The 18271-nt window shown below is 37.6% G+C and overlaps 1 protein-coding gene and 1 long non-coding RNA gene across 10 annotated transcripts in view; one reads left to right on the forward strand and one right to left on the reverse strand.

Annotated features, from left to right (window-relative positions):
• Positions 1-6009, forward strand: part of Gm15834 — a 38806-nt gene extending 32797 nt beyond the window's left edge. For both annotated transcript variants that reach the window (XR_865442.3, XR_003947830.1), the window contains exon 4: positions 588-6009. This is a non-coding gene — a long non-coding RNA (predicted gene 15834). The remainder of the gene's footprint in view (positions 1-587) is intronic.
• Fam126b (family with sequence similarity 126, member B) overlaps positions 1-18271 on the reverse strand; it is a 63528-nt gene that overhangs the window by 15106 nt on the left and 30151 nt on the right. For all 8 annotated transcript variants that reach the window (NM_172513.3, NM_001310598.1, NM_001310599.1 and 5 more), the window contains 6 exons: positions 14239-14418; positions 10728-10808; positions 8196-8311; positions 6756-6851; positions 2223-2339; positions 1648-1735 (listed from right to left, as the gene is read on the reverse strand). In NM_172513.3, the coding sequence (NP_766101.3) occupies positions 1648-1735; positions 2223-2339; positions 6756-6851; positions 8196-8311; positions 10728-10808; positions 14239-14418 (678 nt within the window). The remainder of the gene's footprint in view (positions 1-1647; positions 1736-2222; positions 2340-6755; positions 6852-8195; positions 8312-10727; positions 10809-14238; positions 14419-18271) is intronic.

Consider the following 18271-nt stretch of genomic DNA (forward strand, 5'->3'; position numbering starts at 1 on the left):
ATTTAGAATTTAAGTTTATGTGGAGAAAAAAAATAAGCTCTTATAGTGATTACTTCATTTCTAAACTGTGCTAGTTTTGATTATAATAATAAAATGAAGATTTCACTTGAGCTTGATATCCTTTCTTTTTTCTATACATCTGAATAAAACTGATCAGGTATGGGGGGGACAGAAGAGATGGCCAGATGGCCATAAGAATGAATGAAAATCTGCAAGTGACAGGGGTGGGGAGGTGGAGGGCATCTCTGGGACGAGACAGAGACCTGGGATAAGGGAGGCACCCAAGAATCAATGGGCGTCACACCTTAGCTGTGACTCGAAGCACTGGGGATATGGAACCTGAATAAGCCTGTAGCCAGGCAGGAACCTAGTGGACTGATAGAGACTCCAACCCACCCACAAAATTTCAACCCAAAATTCATCCTGTCTATAAGAGACGCAGGCATGGCGTGGGTGGGTGAGTGGGTGGGTGGGGGTGGAGCAGAGACTGAGGGAATAGCCAACCAATAACTGGCCCAACTAGAGACCCACCCCATGGCCAAGCACCAATCCATGACACTATTAATGATATTCTGTTACGCTTGCAGACAGAATCCTACCATATCTGTCCTCTGAGAGGCTCCACCCAAACAGCTGACTCAGACAGATGCAGACATTCACAGCCACAAAGTGGATGGAGCTGGGGACTCTTATGGAAGAACAGGAGGAAGGAATGCAGTCCCCAAAGGGGATAGGAATTCCACAAGATGACCAGCAGAGTCAATTAACCTGGACCCTTGGGGCTCTCAGAGACTGAAACACCAAGCAAAATACATACATGGGTTGGACCTAGGCCTTCCTGCGTATATGTAGCACATGTGCAGCTTGGTCTTCATGTGGGTCCCAAACAACTGGAGTGGGGGCTATCCCAAAAAGCCATTGCCTGTATGTGGGATATGTTCTACTAGCTGGGTTGCCTTGTCTGGCCAGTGGGAGAGGAAGAGCCTACCCTCACAGAGACTTGAAGTGCCAGGGTGGGGGGACACTCAGTGGGGTCTGACCCACTCAGAGAAGGGGAGGAGGATGGGGAAGGATTGTGGGAAGGGGTGACAAGGAAAGGGGCAGTGAGCGGGATGTAAAGTGAGTAAGTAAAAATAAATTAATTACAACAACAGTAACAAGCCTCTGTGGTTGCCCTCTCTTTAACAGGGCTTTACTATCTAGCTTAGAACAGCCAGGAACTTACTGAGTAGTTGAGGACCGTTTCCACCTTGTGCAATCTGCCTGCGTCCATGTGCTTCCATGTGCTACTTAGTACTTGGTTTTCTCTTTTCTTAAGGATTTCAAACCATGCCTCCCTGACCCCCTAGTTCTTCAAGACAAGCGTCTCTCTGTGTAACTTTGGCTGTCATGGAACTCACTCTGTAGACCAAGCTGGCTTTGAACTCAGAGATATGTCTACCACCACTGCCTGGTGAAACATTTCAGTTTTCAATTTACCTCAATACCCACTTGCCATTTGCCCCATAATAACATTTTGACCACATATATGCTTTAAGAAGAGTCAGCATGCCTCCAGAATAGGACCTAAATCAATAGACTTCCATTCTCCATGGAAAAAAGTGTACATATGTTAAAACAAACAAACAAACAAACAAACAAACTTACCAAGAGTGGCTGAGAAAAGAGTTCTAGCTGAGCTCTGTAAATGATGTCATCAAGTACTTCCTGGCCAAGGTCCCACTGTCCATTATACCTATGGGATGGATCACTTAGTACTTCCAATAGATATCTCTGATCTTTAGAACTTAAAAAAAAACAAAAAAAAAAACCAAAAACCTACCCCAAGTTCTATTGCTTTAGTTATAAAACAAAGCTCTCACTTCCAAGTTATCATTTCTGAATTATCCTAACTGTTTATAGTAGCTAACAGATGCTTCTTTATACAAATTGGTTTTTTTTAACCATGTTGCTATTCAGAATAATCTATTTAAAGTATTCATGATAATCATGATATGAACTATATCGAAACAATAGTTTTCCATATAGAGAATCTAAAATTTCTAAGATGGTTCTAATTTTGTGGCTAGTCATGTTATTAATTGGCTATTTATAAAGTGCTGAAAAGAGACCACATTAGAAAACAGGGTAACAGGTCTACATGAAACAAAAGATTGTATAAAGAAGATACAAGGATATTAAATGTTCCCATGTGCAGAAGAATTCCTCTCCTTCCTACTTACATGGCATAGTAAACTCCTGTGAGAAGTTGCACCATAAATTCAGGATCTAATACAATTCGACCACAGAGCTCCTTCCACTGTTTCTCATGTTGTCGTGGAAACCCACTCACGCAAACCCTAGAAAAATACAGCAATTAACATTTGATTTCCTGATTGGCTAAATTTACAAATTACTCATCCCTCAGCCACTGACACCTGCTAAATGCCAGAGTTATGACCAGGTGGAGGATGTTGGTTTTTAAATTTTTTAAGCATGCCTTTATTCATAAAATATGGATTCTAGTGGAGTCCATAAAAAGTAGTAAGTTTCCTCAAATACCTAACAGCCTCTTTCACAGACATCCTTTTCCTGCTTCTCCCTCTCACTCTAAAACATAAATACATAGCTTTTTCTCTATCCTAAATTGTACTGGGGAATTCCTGGATAGTACATAAATCTTAAAACAAAATTTCAAAATGCTGTTGTTTGTGAGGCCACTATTATTTATTTGATGTTTTAAGCAAAATTAAATGTGCACAATTGTTGCCCATTCATTTTCTTCCTTGTGCAGCCTAGTACTGGGACTGGAGACTCTCATAGGCAGTGGGGTGTTGCTCCTTCCATAGACAGGTGAGCACACTCTAACAGCAAGCTGTGTTGCCTAGACATCAGCAGCACCACTGCTCCTAGACACTGGAGACCAAGGGCTCTGAGAGCTACTGGGCAGCATGACTTGGTTTTCTTTTTTTTTTGAGGCAGTTTTATTGTGTAATCTGGGTTGGTTTGGAACTGTATGTAGCACAGGCTAGCCCCAAACCCAGAGAGATCCACTCTGTCACTTGAGTGCTAGGATTAAAGACTGGGATTATTGTTCTTATAACCAAGCTTGCTCTTGAATCTCTTCTGCACTGTGTTGTATATGTCAGTATGGTCTTCTAAATTATACTCCATTTTACACATTAGCCTGATGCTAAATGAACTTCTTGGCCCTCTTTTGAGGATCTTATTTGTTGCAGGATATTTGATCACACTGAAAACCCAGAGGTTGTATTATTTACTGAAAAAAAAAAGTTTCTAGTTGTGGTGTGACTCATTCCTTAGCACACACCTTTAACCCCTCTGCTGACAACAACAAACATGCACTTAGTACCCCCCATCAGCCCCAGACAATGAAGGTAAAGTTAGTTTGTAAAAGAATGGACCCATGTTTGAAAGTGATAGACAAATTGACAAATCAGAGAAATATCTGACAAAATAGGATATGCTCAACTCTCATGAGAAGAAAGGAAAGGGAAAGTACTTGAGGGAGCCTTGGAGTGAGAAGAAAAAAGGAGGCCATTTTTACTGGGACTTTTACAGAGACAGGTTGAGACAGAGAGAGAACAAGCTAGACAGGTGAAGACAGAGAATGAGGAAGAGCCAGAAGATTAGAACAGATTGCCAAAGTTGGTATGAGGTCAAGAAAAACAACGAGGTCAGCCAGAGGTCCAGAGAGGAGTCTGAATCAGGCAGCTTGGAGAGGAGTTTGAGACAGAACAGCTGAGTTGAATTAGCCATTCAGAGCTCAGAAAGATCTAGGATGAGGTAAGCTTATTCAGCAGCAAGTCTGTGAGGCTGAAAACATTCTAGGCATAGATTAGATTGCACCAGGCTAGAAGCTTCCAGGACTAAGCCCAGGTTAGCTGACTGAGACAGTCAGCCTATGAGACAACAATTACATACAGAAGGAAAGTTACAGTTACATCTTAATGATATACAAGAGGTATGAGTGGCCATGATGCCCAATAGGAGATGCTATCACCTCTGTAGATAGTAACAACAGAGATCACTAAAGCCACTATCAATCAAAATGAACATCATGAACAACTGCCATTTATTTCACTGAGATGCTTCCAGAAGTTGTATCTTAATAGTTATAGTGTTATAACACTAGTAGAAAGCTATAGTGTGCTTGTGTTCATAACTTTATCAAGTTAATTATAATAGTAGGTTCAGAACAACAATTTTAGTGCCTTATAGTCTCAATCAATTAAAAATTATATATATATATAGAATATAGTAAAGTAATAAAAATACTACAAGTTGAAAATAGCATTATATTGATAAAATTGGCACATGCCTATAATCCCAGCACTCAAGAAACATAAAGGAAGCCAGTCTGACCCACACAACTAATGTGAGTCCAGCCTCACTTATAGAGAAGTCTATTACTAAACCCAAAACCAGATTATTAAAGATGAAGCTTGCTCATTCACTCTCTAATGGACAATAGTTGATACCAAATTACTGTGGTACTTAGATACCAAGACTGTGCTCTTCTCAGTAAAAGAACAGCAATGTGAACTTGAGCGTTTCTCAAAATGATTTTGATTTTTGATTCCTAGGAGCCTTCCTTTCTGGTATTTATGTTATGTCTCTCTCTATCCACTCAGGGTGGAACATGTAACTTGCTTCTACTCAACACAATGTAGCCAAGGTGAAAAGATTCCACACACTCTATCTGTACATTATGTGTGTAACTATTACTAAAGTCACAGATCATGCTGGATACTCTCAATTTACTCTAGCTTGAAGAAGCAAGCTATGAGGTCTTAAGCTGTGTAAGAGGCCCATGTGTCATCAACATGAGGATGGAGTCCAGCAGACAGCCAACTAGATAAAGAAACCTATAATCCTACAACTATAGGAACAGAATTCAGGTCATGTGCTAAGTCTTGGAAGACTACAATTCCTTATGTATTTCTATAGCCTTAAAAGACCTCTAAGTTGCCAGGTGTGATAGCACCTGCTGTTAATTCTAGCACTCATGAGGTGGACATAGGCTCATCTTTGTGAGTTAGGCTAGTTGGATCTACATAGGGAGGGAGGTCCAGGCCAGCCAAAACTATGTAGTGAGACCCTTGTCTTAAAAAAAAAAAAAATCCTAAGAAGAGGCAAGCCATGCCTACATTTCTGCCTCATAAAAACTATGAAATAATAAATGTGGGATGTTATAAGCTGGTAAACTTGTAGAAGCTGGTTTTTCTTTTTAAAAATTGTTTAGTGTGTACTTGTAGCTCACATTATGTCCGTGGAGGTCAGAAGTTAACTTCTGGGGACACAGTTCTCTTCTCCCACTGTGCGGTCATTTCTGCCACTGCACTTCATCCAACAAGAGCATTCTGAGTTTTGCTGCGGCAGCACTGGGTTATAGATGAAAGCTACTGCATCCAGCTTTGTAATTTGACTTTTAGGAAGCAAATTCACATTTTAAGGATTTCTTAACTAGCTCATTTACCTATTAGGCCATCTTTCTGGTCCAAGAATTTGTTACATAGCAAAAGAAAGGAATTGCATATGAATGTTTTTCTTTTCCCGAGGCAGGGTCTCTCTTGCTCTGTAGTCCAGACTGACCCTGAAGATCAGCCTGCCTCTGCTTCCTGAGTGCTAGCATTGTATGTGATTGAACTCTGAGGGCTGGGAGTAGCAAGTGGGGAGACTCAGCTTTCTGTAGTGAAAAGTCACTTGGAATGCATAAGCTCAGAACTGAAAGTCCGTGGCCCTAACCCAATTTATATTACTTATATATTTTTTCTATAGTAGATATGTAAGTTTCAGCCAAGCCTAACTTCTTAAGAAATTCTGAAATAATATAGACTATAATCTGTAGCACACAGAGAATGTTCCTTGGCCATCACACATATAATTGGCACAGAATGGAGAATAGTTTACAAAATATAAAAAGGAGCATGTCTATAATCCCAATAGAAGATCAGGAGTCCAAGGTCAGCTAGCACTATATGAGGCCTTGTTTTAAACAAATAAAAATGTATATGGGAAAGAGACACATTATTTCTAAAAAATAATTTATTACTTGTTAAAACGTGCATTGGTGTTTTGTCTGCATACATGTCTGTGTGAAGGTGTCAGGTCTGCTGGATCTGTAGTCACAGACAGTTGTGAGCTGCCAAGTAGGTGATGGGAACTGAACCTGAGTCCTCTAGAAAGGCAGTCAGTGCTCTTAACTGCTAAGCCACCTCTCCAGTCCCAAGATTTGCATTCTTAAGGTTTTTCCCATACACAGTTTCATTATTCAAAATTCTTACTATGATTTATTTTTAAAAAATACATCTAGAAAACAATTTTATATATTGATAAATAATTCTAAACTTAGTGGACTTGACCTAACTCATTGATCTAAGAAATATTCTGTTAAATGCTAAAATAATTTTCTTTCTTTACTTTTTTTTTATTTATTTGTATGTGTACATATATGTATGCACATTTATGTGAGTACAGCACTCTCAGAGGTCTGAAGAGGATTTGGAACACCTGGAACTGGAGCTAAGCAGAGTTGTAGGTTACCAGGAAGATGATGGAGATCCTGTGCGAGTGCAGTCGGTGCTCTTAACTGCTGAGCCGTCTCTCCAGGCCCTTAAAATAACTTTCATTCTTATAGGATTGTAAGCTCCATGAAGTTTATTTACCACTATACCAGAAGTTACAAGAGCCTAGCATATATAATACTTTCCAAGTAACTATATTAATATGAAGAATAATAAATACTCTCTCACCTGGAACCCATCCGACAAAGAGATTGGTAAGATGATGCAGGCATATACACAATCGCTGAATTATAGCACAGCATGAGAAAACTTAGGACTTCAAACCTAGAAAAATAAAAAATGATCACAATTATTTATTTCTATCACATACAAGAGTAAATTATTTACTTAGAAATGGTTACTAACAATGCCTTAATGTAAATCTTCAGGAGGAATTTTCATTACTTATTATTTTATTCTATGGGCATTTTGCTAGTATGTGTGTCTGTGTACCACATGCACGCTTGGTGCTTACAGAGGCACTGATGCCCTGAAACTGGAGGTAGAGGTTGAGAACTTCCATGTGGGTGCTGGGAATTGAATCCTGGTTTTCTGCTCTTAACTGCTGAGTAACCTCTCCAGCACTGTGACATACATACTTGTTTAATAGTTAATAGAATTTGCTGAACTTCTCCTGCCCCATAAGCAGAAAATTTCCCCCAAGCAGTCAACACCATTTACAGTGAGACCCGGGGAGGAATTTGGTTATAGACAAGACATAGTTAATAGAACAGGATGCTGAAGGCCTGCTACACCAATCCTAGTCCAATCCCAAGTGGTTGGCCAGCCTTGGACACATGTATATGCAAACAAATAGATTCAGTTGATTATATATACACATGCGCACGAATGTACATATATACACAAGTAACAATAATTAAAGAAGAGATTACTAGTGTGGGAGGTGGGACACTGGAAGAGTTGGAGAGGGGAGGAGTGGAGTAGATGCAGTGTTCATGTACAAAGTTCAAAACAATTTTTTTGAGTAGTTATTAGCATGCCAAAGACCAGAAATGTTTCAGATTTTGTAATGTGTGCCTTCTTGGGAGGTAAGACCCAAGTATATATACCAGAAACTCATTTATGTTTCACAGGTACCACACACACAGGCAGAAGATAATGTTACATAATACTTTAGTGCACTGGCATTTTACCTGAGTCCCAGTCACACAGACTGTGTGTCGACTGTCTACTTGCACTATCATGCTGGTGCCCATCAGATTTCAGACTTTGCTTGTGATTTTCCAGGCAAGGATGCTCAGCCTGTACTATAATATATTTTATCAGTATGATGCATTTTACTTTTGGACACCACTCATATCAAGCTTGAAATGAAGTAATTATACTTAGCCATTAGGTATAAATTCACCATTGTTGCTGTGTACTTAAAAAAAATAGGTTTATTTTTTGTATTTGAGTGTTTTGCTGGCATGTATGTATGTGCATAACATACATGCCTGGTGCCCTTGGAGGCAAGAAGAGGGTATCAGATCGTCTGGAGCCAGAGTTACAAATGATTATCAACCATCATGGGATTCTTGTTATAGAACCCGAGTCTTCTGGAAAAGCAGCCATTGTTTATCCACCAAGCCATCTCTCTAGCCCCTACTATGTAGTTTTGACCATTACCGGTTCTGTGCAGTGAATGTTTCTCTCTGAGGATGAAGATCACTGTAAACAACCCTGATGAGATCATGCTGACATAATGCCCCTTCTGTCAAAGCCATGGATCCAATTGTTGAGGGCTACAAAAAAAATAAAATATAGCATATGATAATGTCCTCAAAATAGAGTAAAAGAATCTATATTATGTAGTCATATTTAATTTTGTTTAAATAAAATGTAATTTGAAGTAAGTTTTCTCTGTTCTTCAATAACATTTTATGCCTTCTTTTAGAAATTATGTGTAGAAGTCACATAAAATTTGAAATACATCACCTCATTTTTTAAACCATTGGGTTACTGTGTATTTAGGAAAAATAAAAACTGCTGAAAACACTAAGGTTTGAAAGAAATCCATTTATGTTTGTATTCTAGAACACAGAATATAACTATTATATAAAATAAACAGTATTGAAGACTGTTTATTTTAACTAAAAAACCTTTTTACCATTTACACAATTGATTTCATGTTTTCTAAGTTAGAACAATCATCTATTAATGTTACTACCATCTATTTTATTTCATATCACAATACAAATAACTTAATTAAAATGCATTATTCAGAAATAGTCTATGTTAAAGTGAATCCAGGCTAAATAGGAGACATGCTATTTCTAATGCAAAACAAAGTCTCAGGGGAATTAATTTTAAAAAATTTAATAGCTGCATTGAGCTAAAAGCAAACAGGATAATGTGTGTTGCTCACAATCTGACACATCAAAGGCCATGAAAGACTATAAATTTGACTCTTTTTTAAAAAGATATGTTTATTTATTATATATAAATATACTGTAGTGCATTATAGATCTCATTGCAGATGGTTGTGAGCCACCATGTGGTTGCTGGAACTCAGAACCTCTGGAAGAGCAGTCAGTGCTCTTAATCACTGAGCCATCTCTCCAGTTCTATAAATTTGACTCTTAACACATTTCTTACTGGATTTTACTAAATCAGCTCAAAAGCAACTTTCACCTATATAATCACAAATACTCTCACATTCTTCAATGGAATAAACATAAGCAAAACAAATATACTAGTGAAAAGATAAAATGTGCAATCAGACTTATTTATACTGAAACATAATGCTCTAACATCTTTCTGAGTAATTACTTTCCTAAAGAGTAATGAAAATGAATCAGTCTAACAAGATAATCACTATACCCATGAAAGGAGTTACAAAGTTTGGAGCTAAGATGAAAGGATGGACCATCCAGAGACTACCCCACCTGGGGATCCATCCCATAATCAGCCACAAAACCCAGACATTATTTGCATATGCCAGCAAGATTTTGCTAAAGGGACCCTGATATAGCTGTCTCGTATGAGGCTATGCCAGTGCCTGGTAAATACAGAAGTGGATGCTCACAGTCATCTATTGAATGGAACACAGGGCCCCCAATGGAGGAGCTAGAGAAAGTACCCAAGGAGCTGAAGGGGTCTGCAACCCTATAGGTGGAACAACAACATGAACTAACCAGTACCCCCAGAGCTCGTGTCTCTAGCTGCATATGTAGCAGAAGATGGCCTAGTTGGCCATCATTGGGAAGAGAGGCCCCTTGGCCTTGCAAACTTTATATGCCCCAGTACAGGGGAACGTCAGAGCCAAGAAGTGGGAGTGGGTGGGTAGGGGAGCAAGGTGTGTGTGGGGGGGAGGGTATAGGGAACTTTCGGGATAGCATTTGAAATGTAAATAAAGAAAATATCTAATGAAAAAACAATATGGAAAAAACCAATTGTTTAAAATTTCATTTTAAAAACTTATTTAAAAAGGTGAAAAAAAATACTGGTAAAGGAAATTAAACGAATAAACAAGAATTAGAGGAAAAATTTCCACTAAATATTAACTTTCTTGACACCACACATAACACCTACTTCTAAAAAATTTACTACATAGTCAGTTCTCTCCTTCCACTATGTGGGTCCCAGGGATTAAACTCAGGTTGTCAGCTTTCTTTTTCTTTCTTTCTTTTCTTTTCCTTCCTTCCTTCCTTCCTTCCTTCCTTCCTTTCTTTTTCTCTCTTTTCCCTCTCTCTCTCTCCTCTCTCTCCACCTCTTTCTTTCTTCCTTTCTTTTACTAGATGTATATGAGTGTAGACCAGGTGCATATCTGGTGCCCATGGAGGCAATAAGAGGATGTCAGATCCCCTGGAACTGGATATACAGGTATGGTCTACATGTGGGTGCTGAAAATTGAACCTGGATCCCTGGAGGAACAGTCAGTGCTCTTAACCACTGAGCCATCTCAGCTCACAACCAAAAGGAGAAGACAATGTATTAGGGCCCTTGCATGGTGGTATAGTCCTTTCACTTGGAAGCAGAGTCAGGAGTGCAAGGTCACCCTTAACCACCTGGTGAATTTGAAACCTACTTGGGCTACAAAACATCATGCTTCAAAAACAGAAACAAGAAAGTATTTGCAATATTTACCTCTGGCAAAAATTATTGTTTATGTCTTTCTCAACATAATTTGAAACATTCCATGTTACAAACATTACTTACTTCATGGTATATTGAAGGCTTAGACAAGGAAGGGATAGTGAAAGACAGCACTTTATTGTTTCCATCTTTATCAGCAATTTCCTATAGTAAAAAAATGTACAAAGCCAATGTAATATTAAATCTATAGCAAAATAAATAATAATTACTTCCTTAATTTATAGAATATACCTTTACTAATTGAGGGAGAGTTTTAGAAACAAAAGTACATAAAATACTATTACTCTAGCATAGTCTTCCAAATCTGTCAGCAAATTGGCACACATTTGTGGCACAATTGTTGCTCACAGATATTGGACACAATTATACTACTCCAAATCCAACATTTGCAAAGGTAAAGAATGGGTGACACAGAAGATTAGATCTTAGAGGGGAAAAAAATTGATCATGTCTTTAGTAGAAACATGGCTAAGCAAAACATAACTAATACTAAGAGACCTACATTTACCAAAATAAGAAAGCACATTATTATAATAGAAATGAAGCGCTTTCCAGTCTTACTGAGCCATTACTGACAGAATTTACATATCTTTCTAGAGTATATGTGAAGTTTTGATACATTTTCTTTGTGAAATGATTACCATAAACAAACTTATTTAAATGTCCAGTACTATAGTTCACATTTTTTTGGTGAGAACATTTTGAGAGTAAATCTTGATAAAAAAAATTATAATCCCTCAGCAATCAACTGCTGAACATAAGAAGTTATGTGTGGACAGTATTAGTGTAAGTAATCAAGAAATAGACATGTTTAAGTAATTTTAAGAGAACTGTAAGAAAATTCTTATGTGTTCTTGTTTGCTCAAGACAAGGTGTCACTCGGTAGGCCTGGGTGCCCTGGAATCACTGTGTAGCACTGTGTAGTCCTGACAGGCTTCATATTTGCACCTCGGGTCACTGAGCAGTAAGATTAGAAATGTGTGTCATGACACCTAGCTCCTCCTCCTCCTTTTTGTTTCTGAGACGTGGTCTCACATATGACTGCAGCCTGACTTGTTATGTAGTTCAGGCTGACCTGGAATGACAAATTCTGCATCTGACTCCTGAAGCTGAGATTAAATGTATGAGTCACCACATCCAGGTCTTGGCTATTTTAAAGGGTTTTTGAGACAGGGTCTTCCTATGTCTATCCCTGTCTATTCTGATCAGTTTGGCCTTGAACTCAAGATAGACATGCCTGCCTCTGCCTACCAAGTGCTGGGACTCAAAGTGTATGTTATCACACCTGGCTACAAGTTTTTAAAAGTGTTTGTGCTCTGAAAAAAAAGCCAAACCAGAAGGAATATTGGTGTCCTTCATTCCTCTCCTGAGTGACCTCTAATCTTTAGGGATCAGTAATTCTTGCCTCTAGGTAGCAGCACAGCTGGTGAAATGGTGCTGCATCTCATTCTCCACTGCCTCTGCTTTCCTTAGTAACATGGAACTAGCGTGAAATCCACGCAGAGACAACTGTTCCAATAGACTCTCTATATTGAGTCAGAGATAGCTACATAGCATTAAAAAAAAAAAAGCCACACATGATGCTGCAAACCTGGCACTTAGGTGGTAGCGGAAGAGAAGCTTAAAAACTAAAAGTCAGAAGTTAAAAGGCCAGACTCAGCTACACAATGTTTGAAGCCAGTCTAGAATACTTGAGATTCTGCCTCAAAAATAAAAACAAAACACCACCACCTAGGCATGGTAGCATACTCCTTGAATCTTAGCACTTTAATGAGGCAGGTGGATCTCTGAATTTGAGACCATCCTGGTCTAGATAGTAAGTTCAAGACCAGCCAGAGACACATGGTAAGAGCTTGTCTCAAAAACAATCAAGGATGTTAAAACCAGGTTAGCTTTTCACTTAGAACAAAACAAAACAAAAACGTTTAAATTTTATGAGTTCCCACTTTAAAAAAAAAATCTATAAGATCCAGGCACACCACTTGTCAGCACATACAGAAGAGATTCTACATCTTTCTACAGAGATATTTGCTCATTCACATTCATTACTGCTCTATTTATAATATCTAGAAATTGGAAACAGCCTAGACATCAATCAACTGAGGGAAAGACAGTGAAAATTGGGTACATTTACCCAACTGTTAAGAAAGTGAAATTATGAAATTTGCAATATTACTACATCCATCCTTTTAGTATATAATACTCAAAACTCTCTCCTTTGCTTTCCCAGTGAATGCCTATTAAAGAAAATCTGAGCTCTTCACATTAAAAAGATTTTCTTGCTGGATGTGGTGGCACACACCTTTAATCCCAGCACGCAAGAGGAAGAGACAGGACGATCTTTGTGGGTTAAAGACCAGTGTCATCAACATACTGAGTTCCAAGGCAGCCAGAACTACATAAAGAGACCCTGTCTCCAAAACCAGAAAAGGTTCTAGACGAACAGTGGTACTTGTTTGCAATTTTCGCCTTTGAGGTTAAGGCAAGAAGATCAAGAATGAGGCCTTTTGGAGCCTGCACTACACACTATGTCTGAGGGCCTCCTAAGCTACACAGGGAGAATAAAAACAAAAGCTCAACACTAATGGAACCAGAATGGAGTCATCTCTCTTAGCTTGCATATATTATATCCTTGCTTTTCATTTGCATTGACACAACTGATCTTCCCTTCTGCCTTGCTCATATGACACTGTGCGGCTGGTTTTATGCAACTTGACACAAGCTAGAGTCATTTGGGAAGAAGGAACCTTAGTTGAAAAAAAAATATCTTCATTAGATTGGCCTGTGAGCACACTGTGGAACATTTTCTTGATCAATGATTGATGTCCTAGGTGGTGCCACCCTTGAGCAAGTGGTCCCTACTAATATAAGAAAGCAGCCTGGGCAAGCCTTGAGGAGCAAGCCAGTAAGCAGTTCTCCTGCATGGCTTCTGCTTAGTGCCTGCCTCCAGGTTCCAACCTTGAGTTCCTGCCCTGACTTCCCTAGATGATAGACCAAAAAAAAAAATACTGTAAGGTGAAATAAACCCTTTCCTCCAGAAGTTGCTTTTGGTCCTGGTGTTTTTATCACAGCAATAGACACAACACACTAAGACACACTTCTTCCTAAAATCTCATCTATTCCTAATCTCAGGTGATCTAAAGTATACTTTTTCAGAAACCATTTCCTCTGGGAAGTTGTAGTAACTTTGACTCAAATTTCAATTTCTCATACCCTTTTCTATACATACTCTGTGTTATTAGTCATCTATGAATATGACTTCTGAGGTAGAGAAGTTGCTTTAAAAGCATGTAGCTAATTTCAATATCCAACTTGTTTCTTATATAAATGCATTCATGGACATTGGTTAAATAAAGCTATCTGAAGGATGGCATCTGATATAACAATGTTATCAATTATGTCTCCAACAACCTTACAAAACACTTAGAATGATTATTTTGTATCTAGCTTTATTGTATTCAGCTCAAAAAATTATTCAATAGACATTTCAATTTGTTTTTCTTTAAACAATCTTCAAATATTTCAGAGGGTTTAAAAATATTTTAAAATTTCTAAACTATCGCTTTCAACTCACCAAATTATAAATTCCTAGGAGAAGTGCTTCAATGCAGCCATTGCTCTGCCTGTCTCTACTAACTGTAAGTCGCAAATAAACCCAAATCAATTCGGGCAGGAACTGCAGTGTGAACCTCTTAAGTCGAACTTCAGAGCTACGATAGAGCTCAAACAGTTGGTGGCAGACAGGCTCCAGGAGCTAAAAGAAAAGTAGAGCAATATTATTTCCATTGCTTGAGCTGTAATGTATTTCTTAAAAGGTAAATGCATCTTTATAATATTTTTTTTTAAAAATTTCAATATTAACCCCTCCATATATGAGTTAACTCAACAAAGCCTTTTAATAGATACTGTATATTAAACTGACCAAGCCACTAACTGTAAGTACTTTAGTACCATATACTATCACTACACTTTCTGATACACTATAATACTAAATTTATTAGATAATTAGTCTGCTTGCCAATGCACTATATTTATACTTATTGAGTTTGGCTTTCTGTTCTTACCAAAACTTTTTAGTCTCTATTTAAATTTTTTAAATTACTTTAATGCCATGGTACATGTATGTAAGTCAAAGAACAACTTTGTGGGATCCAGTTCTTTCATTCTTCATATGGGTTCTAGGCATCCAACTTAGATTGTAACAAGTGCCTTTATCCATGGAGCAATCTCACTGACCCATCTTTCATTTTAAGAAATCTCTTCTTAGTCAAAAAACCCTCAAATTTCAAGTAAAGCCATAGCTTAGACAAATTACATACCACTCATTAGATAAAGAAACTTTATAAAACACTTGATATGGGCATCCAAACTTCTAGGTAATATTTTAATACACACAGGGGAATAAAAGCAGATTTAAGGTCTCAGTAACTATATTTAAAAGACTTGGGGCCTAGGAAGATGGATCAGTGGGTAAAGTTCTGTTGAACAATGATGACCCAAGTTCAGATGCCACACAAAGGCAGAGCACAGCAGGGCACAGGGGAGCGGGGAGGGGGGGGTAAGTGAACTCCCCAGGGCTTACTGGTATAAATATGCTTTTCAATTCTCAAGTCACCACATGAAATGAAGTGAGGGCCTTCATGATGTTGAAAACTGAAGACAGTAAGTTCTACACATTGCTGACTTATGATGGTCTTGTTCCTATTAACTGTAGACTATGCAGGTCTGACTAACTTTTAAGTGTACATGAAGACTGATAAGAAACCAAACTTCACAAAAAATTTAATTACAAAAAAACCCCCAGCTTAGTAATTTCATATGCTTACTCTATTCTAAGTGGCATATTTACATTCAAATCTACTTAAATACAGTTGTTTTTAATAATTCAGTATTATGGGATGGTCACTATTTTTTTTAACTGTAAAGCTGTCAACAGATCTATTGCCAACTATATAGTCAATATTTACAGAAGTTGACTTCTGTTCTTGAAGAACAACTTTAAAACATAGAAAATGCACATACACATCCTAGTCTAGTAAATACTCACTCCATGCTCTAAGAAAAATAAAAATCAGGGCAAATTTTAAAAATATTTTTAAAAATAAAAAAATTAAATTATCTCCTTATACTGATATTTAGAACAATCATGCAGTTTGTTGAAGATTATAGAAATTAATGGTAAAGATGATTTTAGATGAAGGTTTTCTAACATCAAGCTGATTTTTCCACTCTTTAACAGGTTTCTTATACTAAAGTATTAGTAAAGATTGTTTCAGTACAAATACTATACTATACATAGTACCAATACTTTTGAAAATAGTGAACCACTGCCATACGTCTTCAATGATGACAGCACTGTTCTGAGCAATGCTTTTTCAGATTCACTCTTCTCTTTAGTAAAAGACTCTCCAAAGATTGCTTTCTCTAAATTTTTATAGCCTGAGATATAATCACAATAAACTTGTAATGAAGATATTAACTTTCAGTTTTTTTTTAGTTGAAAGTATTTGGCAGATAAGTCATTCTAAGCATACAAATGAAATAGATGTTCCAAAATTATGACTCTGTCTTTTTTGTTTTGTTTTGTTTTTCTGTGATTAGCCCTAGCTGTCCTAGAACTTGGTCTATAGACCAAGTTGGCTTGGACTCAGATCCAACTGCCTCTGCCTTCTGGGTGTTAGGATTAAAGGCTTGACCCTGTTATTTTGAAGGTGGGAGGTGCTGGTGATACAGCAGCTTTTAATCAAATACAACTACAAAGTGAGAGCACTAAAGCCTGCCACTGTGATGTGCCTTTAATTCTAAGCATTTGTACCATACTACTGTTTCTGAAGTTCTCAATGGAAATCAGAAATGGTGGCACACACTTGTAATCCATCACTTGGTAGACAGAAGCACAAGGATCCAAGTTCAAAGGTAGTCTCAGCTACACAGCTCCATGAGTCCTTGTCCCAAACACACCATGAACAAAAATCAAACCCCATTAAACGGTACTGTCATTTACATCAAAAGTGATAAAAATCATCATCTTTGGCTTAAAAAGTTATGAAATAACTGACAGCTTTCCTAAACTAAGCATACAGGGCTGACCATAATTACTGAGACATACTGTCTGATGAAAACATCAGAAAGCATTTTGGGGGAAACAGAATCCTAATTCTAACTTGATTAGAAGAAATAAAGTTAGATCAAGAAATGGACACAATAAGACAGACAATAAGCAATAAAATTATTTATAAGTCCATTTGCGAATGATGACAGAAAAATGAGCTAGATAATAGAAGGTAGACTGGAAAAAGTTCATGTTTTGTTTTAAAGAAATGAAGTGAGCAGGCATGGGTCAGTGGGTAAAGTGCTTGGCACTGCAGTCCCGGACCTGACTTAGATCTCAGGACTTGTGCATCTTAACCCCTGCACACTCGCAGGCAGACGGGAAGGGAGACAGTACAACACTCAGACACTTGCACACCTGTCTCAGAAAAGTGGAAGGCTAGAGATGAAATCAAAGAAAATATAAAATGGACAAAGGGGACTCACAGAGTGGAGGGCTCAAAATGGAAGAAGCATTAGAGTGATTAAGATCTGTTAAGATTAAAAAAAGAAAAAAAAGCAGTATCATTGGTGTAGAGTTTAAAAGTCAAATTGCAATAAAGGTAGCCATGACATGTAAAATTAAACCTCTAGAATGTATATCTAGGACTTTTATGTCTTTAAAGCAACATTGATTTTAAGACTATCCAAAGCTCAATTCATATTAAATAAAGTGTATGGCCATTTTCTGAAATAATATCTTGGTAGCACACCTGATGATGCTTCAGAATATAACAAATTCAGGCCTTAACATGCATCTGTCTATGAGTGCAGGAGAGTTCTGGGTTCTTCAGAATTTATTATCTTAGATTTCTCAAAGACTGAATGCATGATCCAAGCTTCTGATTTGACAGTAAAAAGCAACTTCATAACTATGATGAATGCTAGTCTTGAGCTTGGATTTCTCAAGCTACCATTTCCATTTTGAACCATGACTTCATATCTCTTGTGCTATTATAAAGCAGAACAATACAGAAGAGTCTGCGTAACTTTTTTTAAAATTTTATTTTCAGTTTTCAAGACAGGTTTCTCTGTGTAGCCTTGGCTGTTCTGGAACTCACTCTCTAGACCAGGCTGGCCTCGAACTCACAGAGAGCCTGCCTCTGCCTCCCAAGTACTCAGATTAAAGGTGTGTGTCAACACTGCCTGGTGGAGTCTGAATAACTTTTTTTTTTTAAAGTCTATCTTAAAAAGTTTTTTTAAAAAGTGAGAACATGTTTCATACTGACTAGAATAGTCTAGAATATTTTTTATTTCATTATTTCATTATTTTCTAACCAGTATTTACTTGCTTATTTATTTACATTTAACCCCAGAGCCACATTCCAAGCACACATTTATTAAATATTCATTATATATATGATGGAGTACTATATTCTAGGGAAGTAACAATCATTAAAAAAATATGACCACTGCCCATGAAGAGCTTACAATCTAAAAGGAAAAGCATAAAACAAATAATTTTTAATAAGCAAAGCTTAAATGTTAAGATAGTGCAAAATCAGGGGTAGGGTATA

This window comes from Mus musculus, chromosome 1, assembly GCF_000001635.26.
Source record: "Mus musculus strain C57BL/6J chromosome 1, GRCm38.p6 C57BL/6J".
Taxonomy (NCBI): domain Eukaryota; kingdom Metazoa; phylum Chordata; class Mammalia; order Rodentia; family Muridae; genus Mus; species Mus musculus.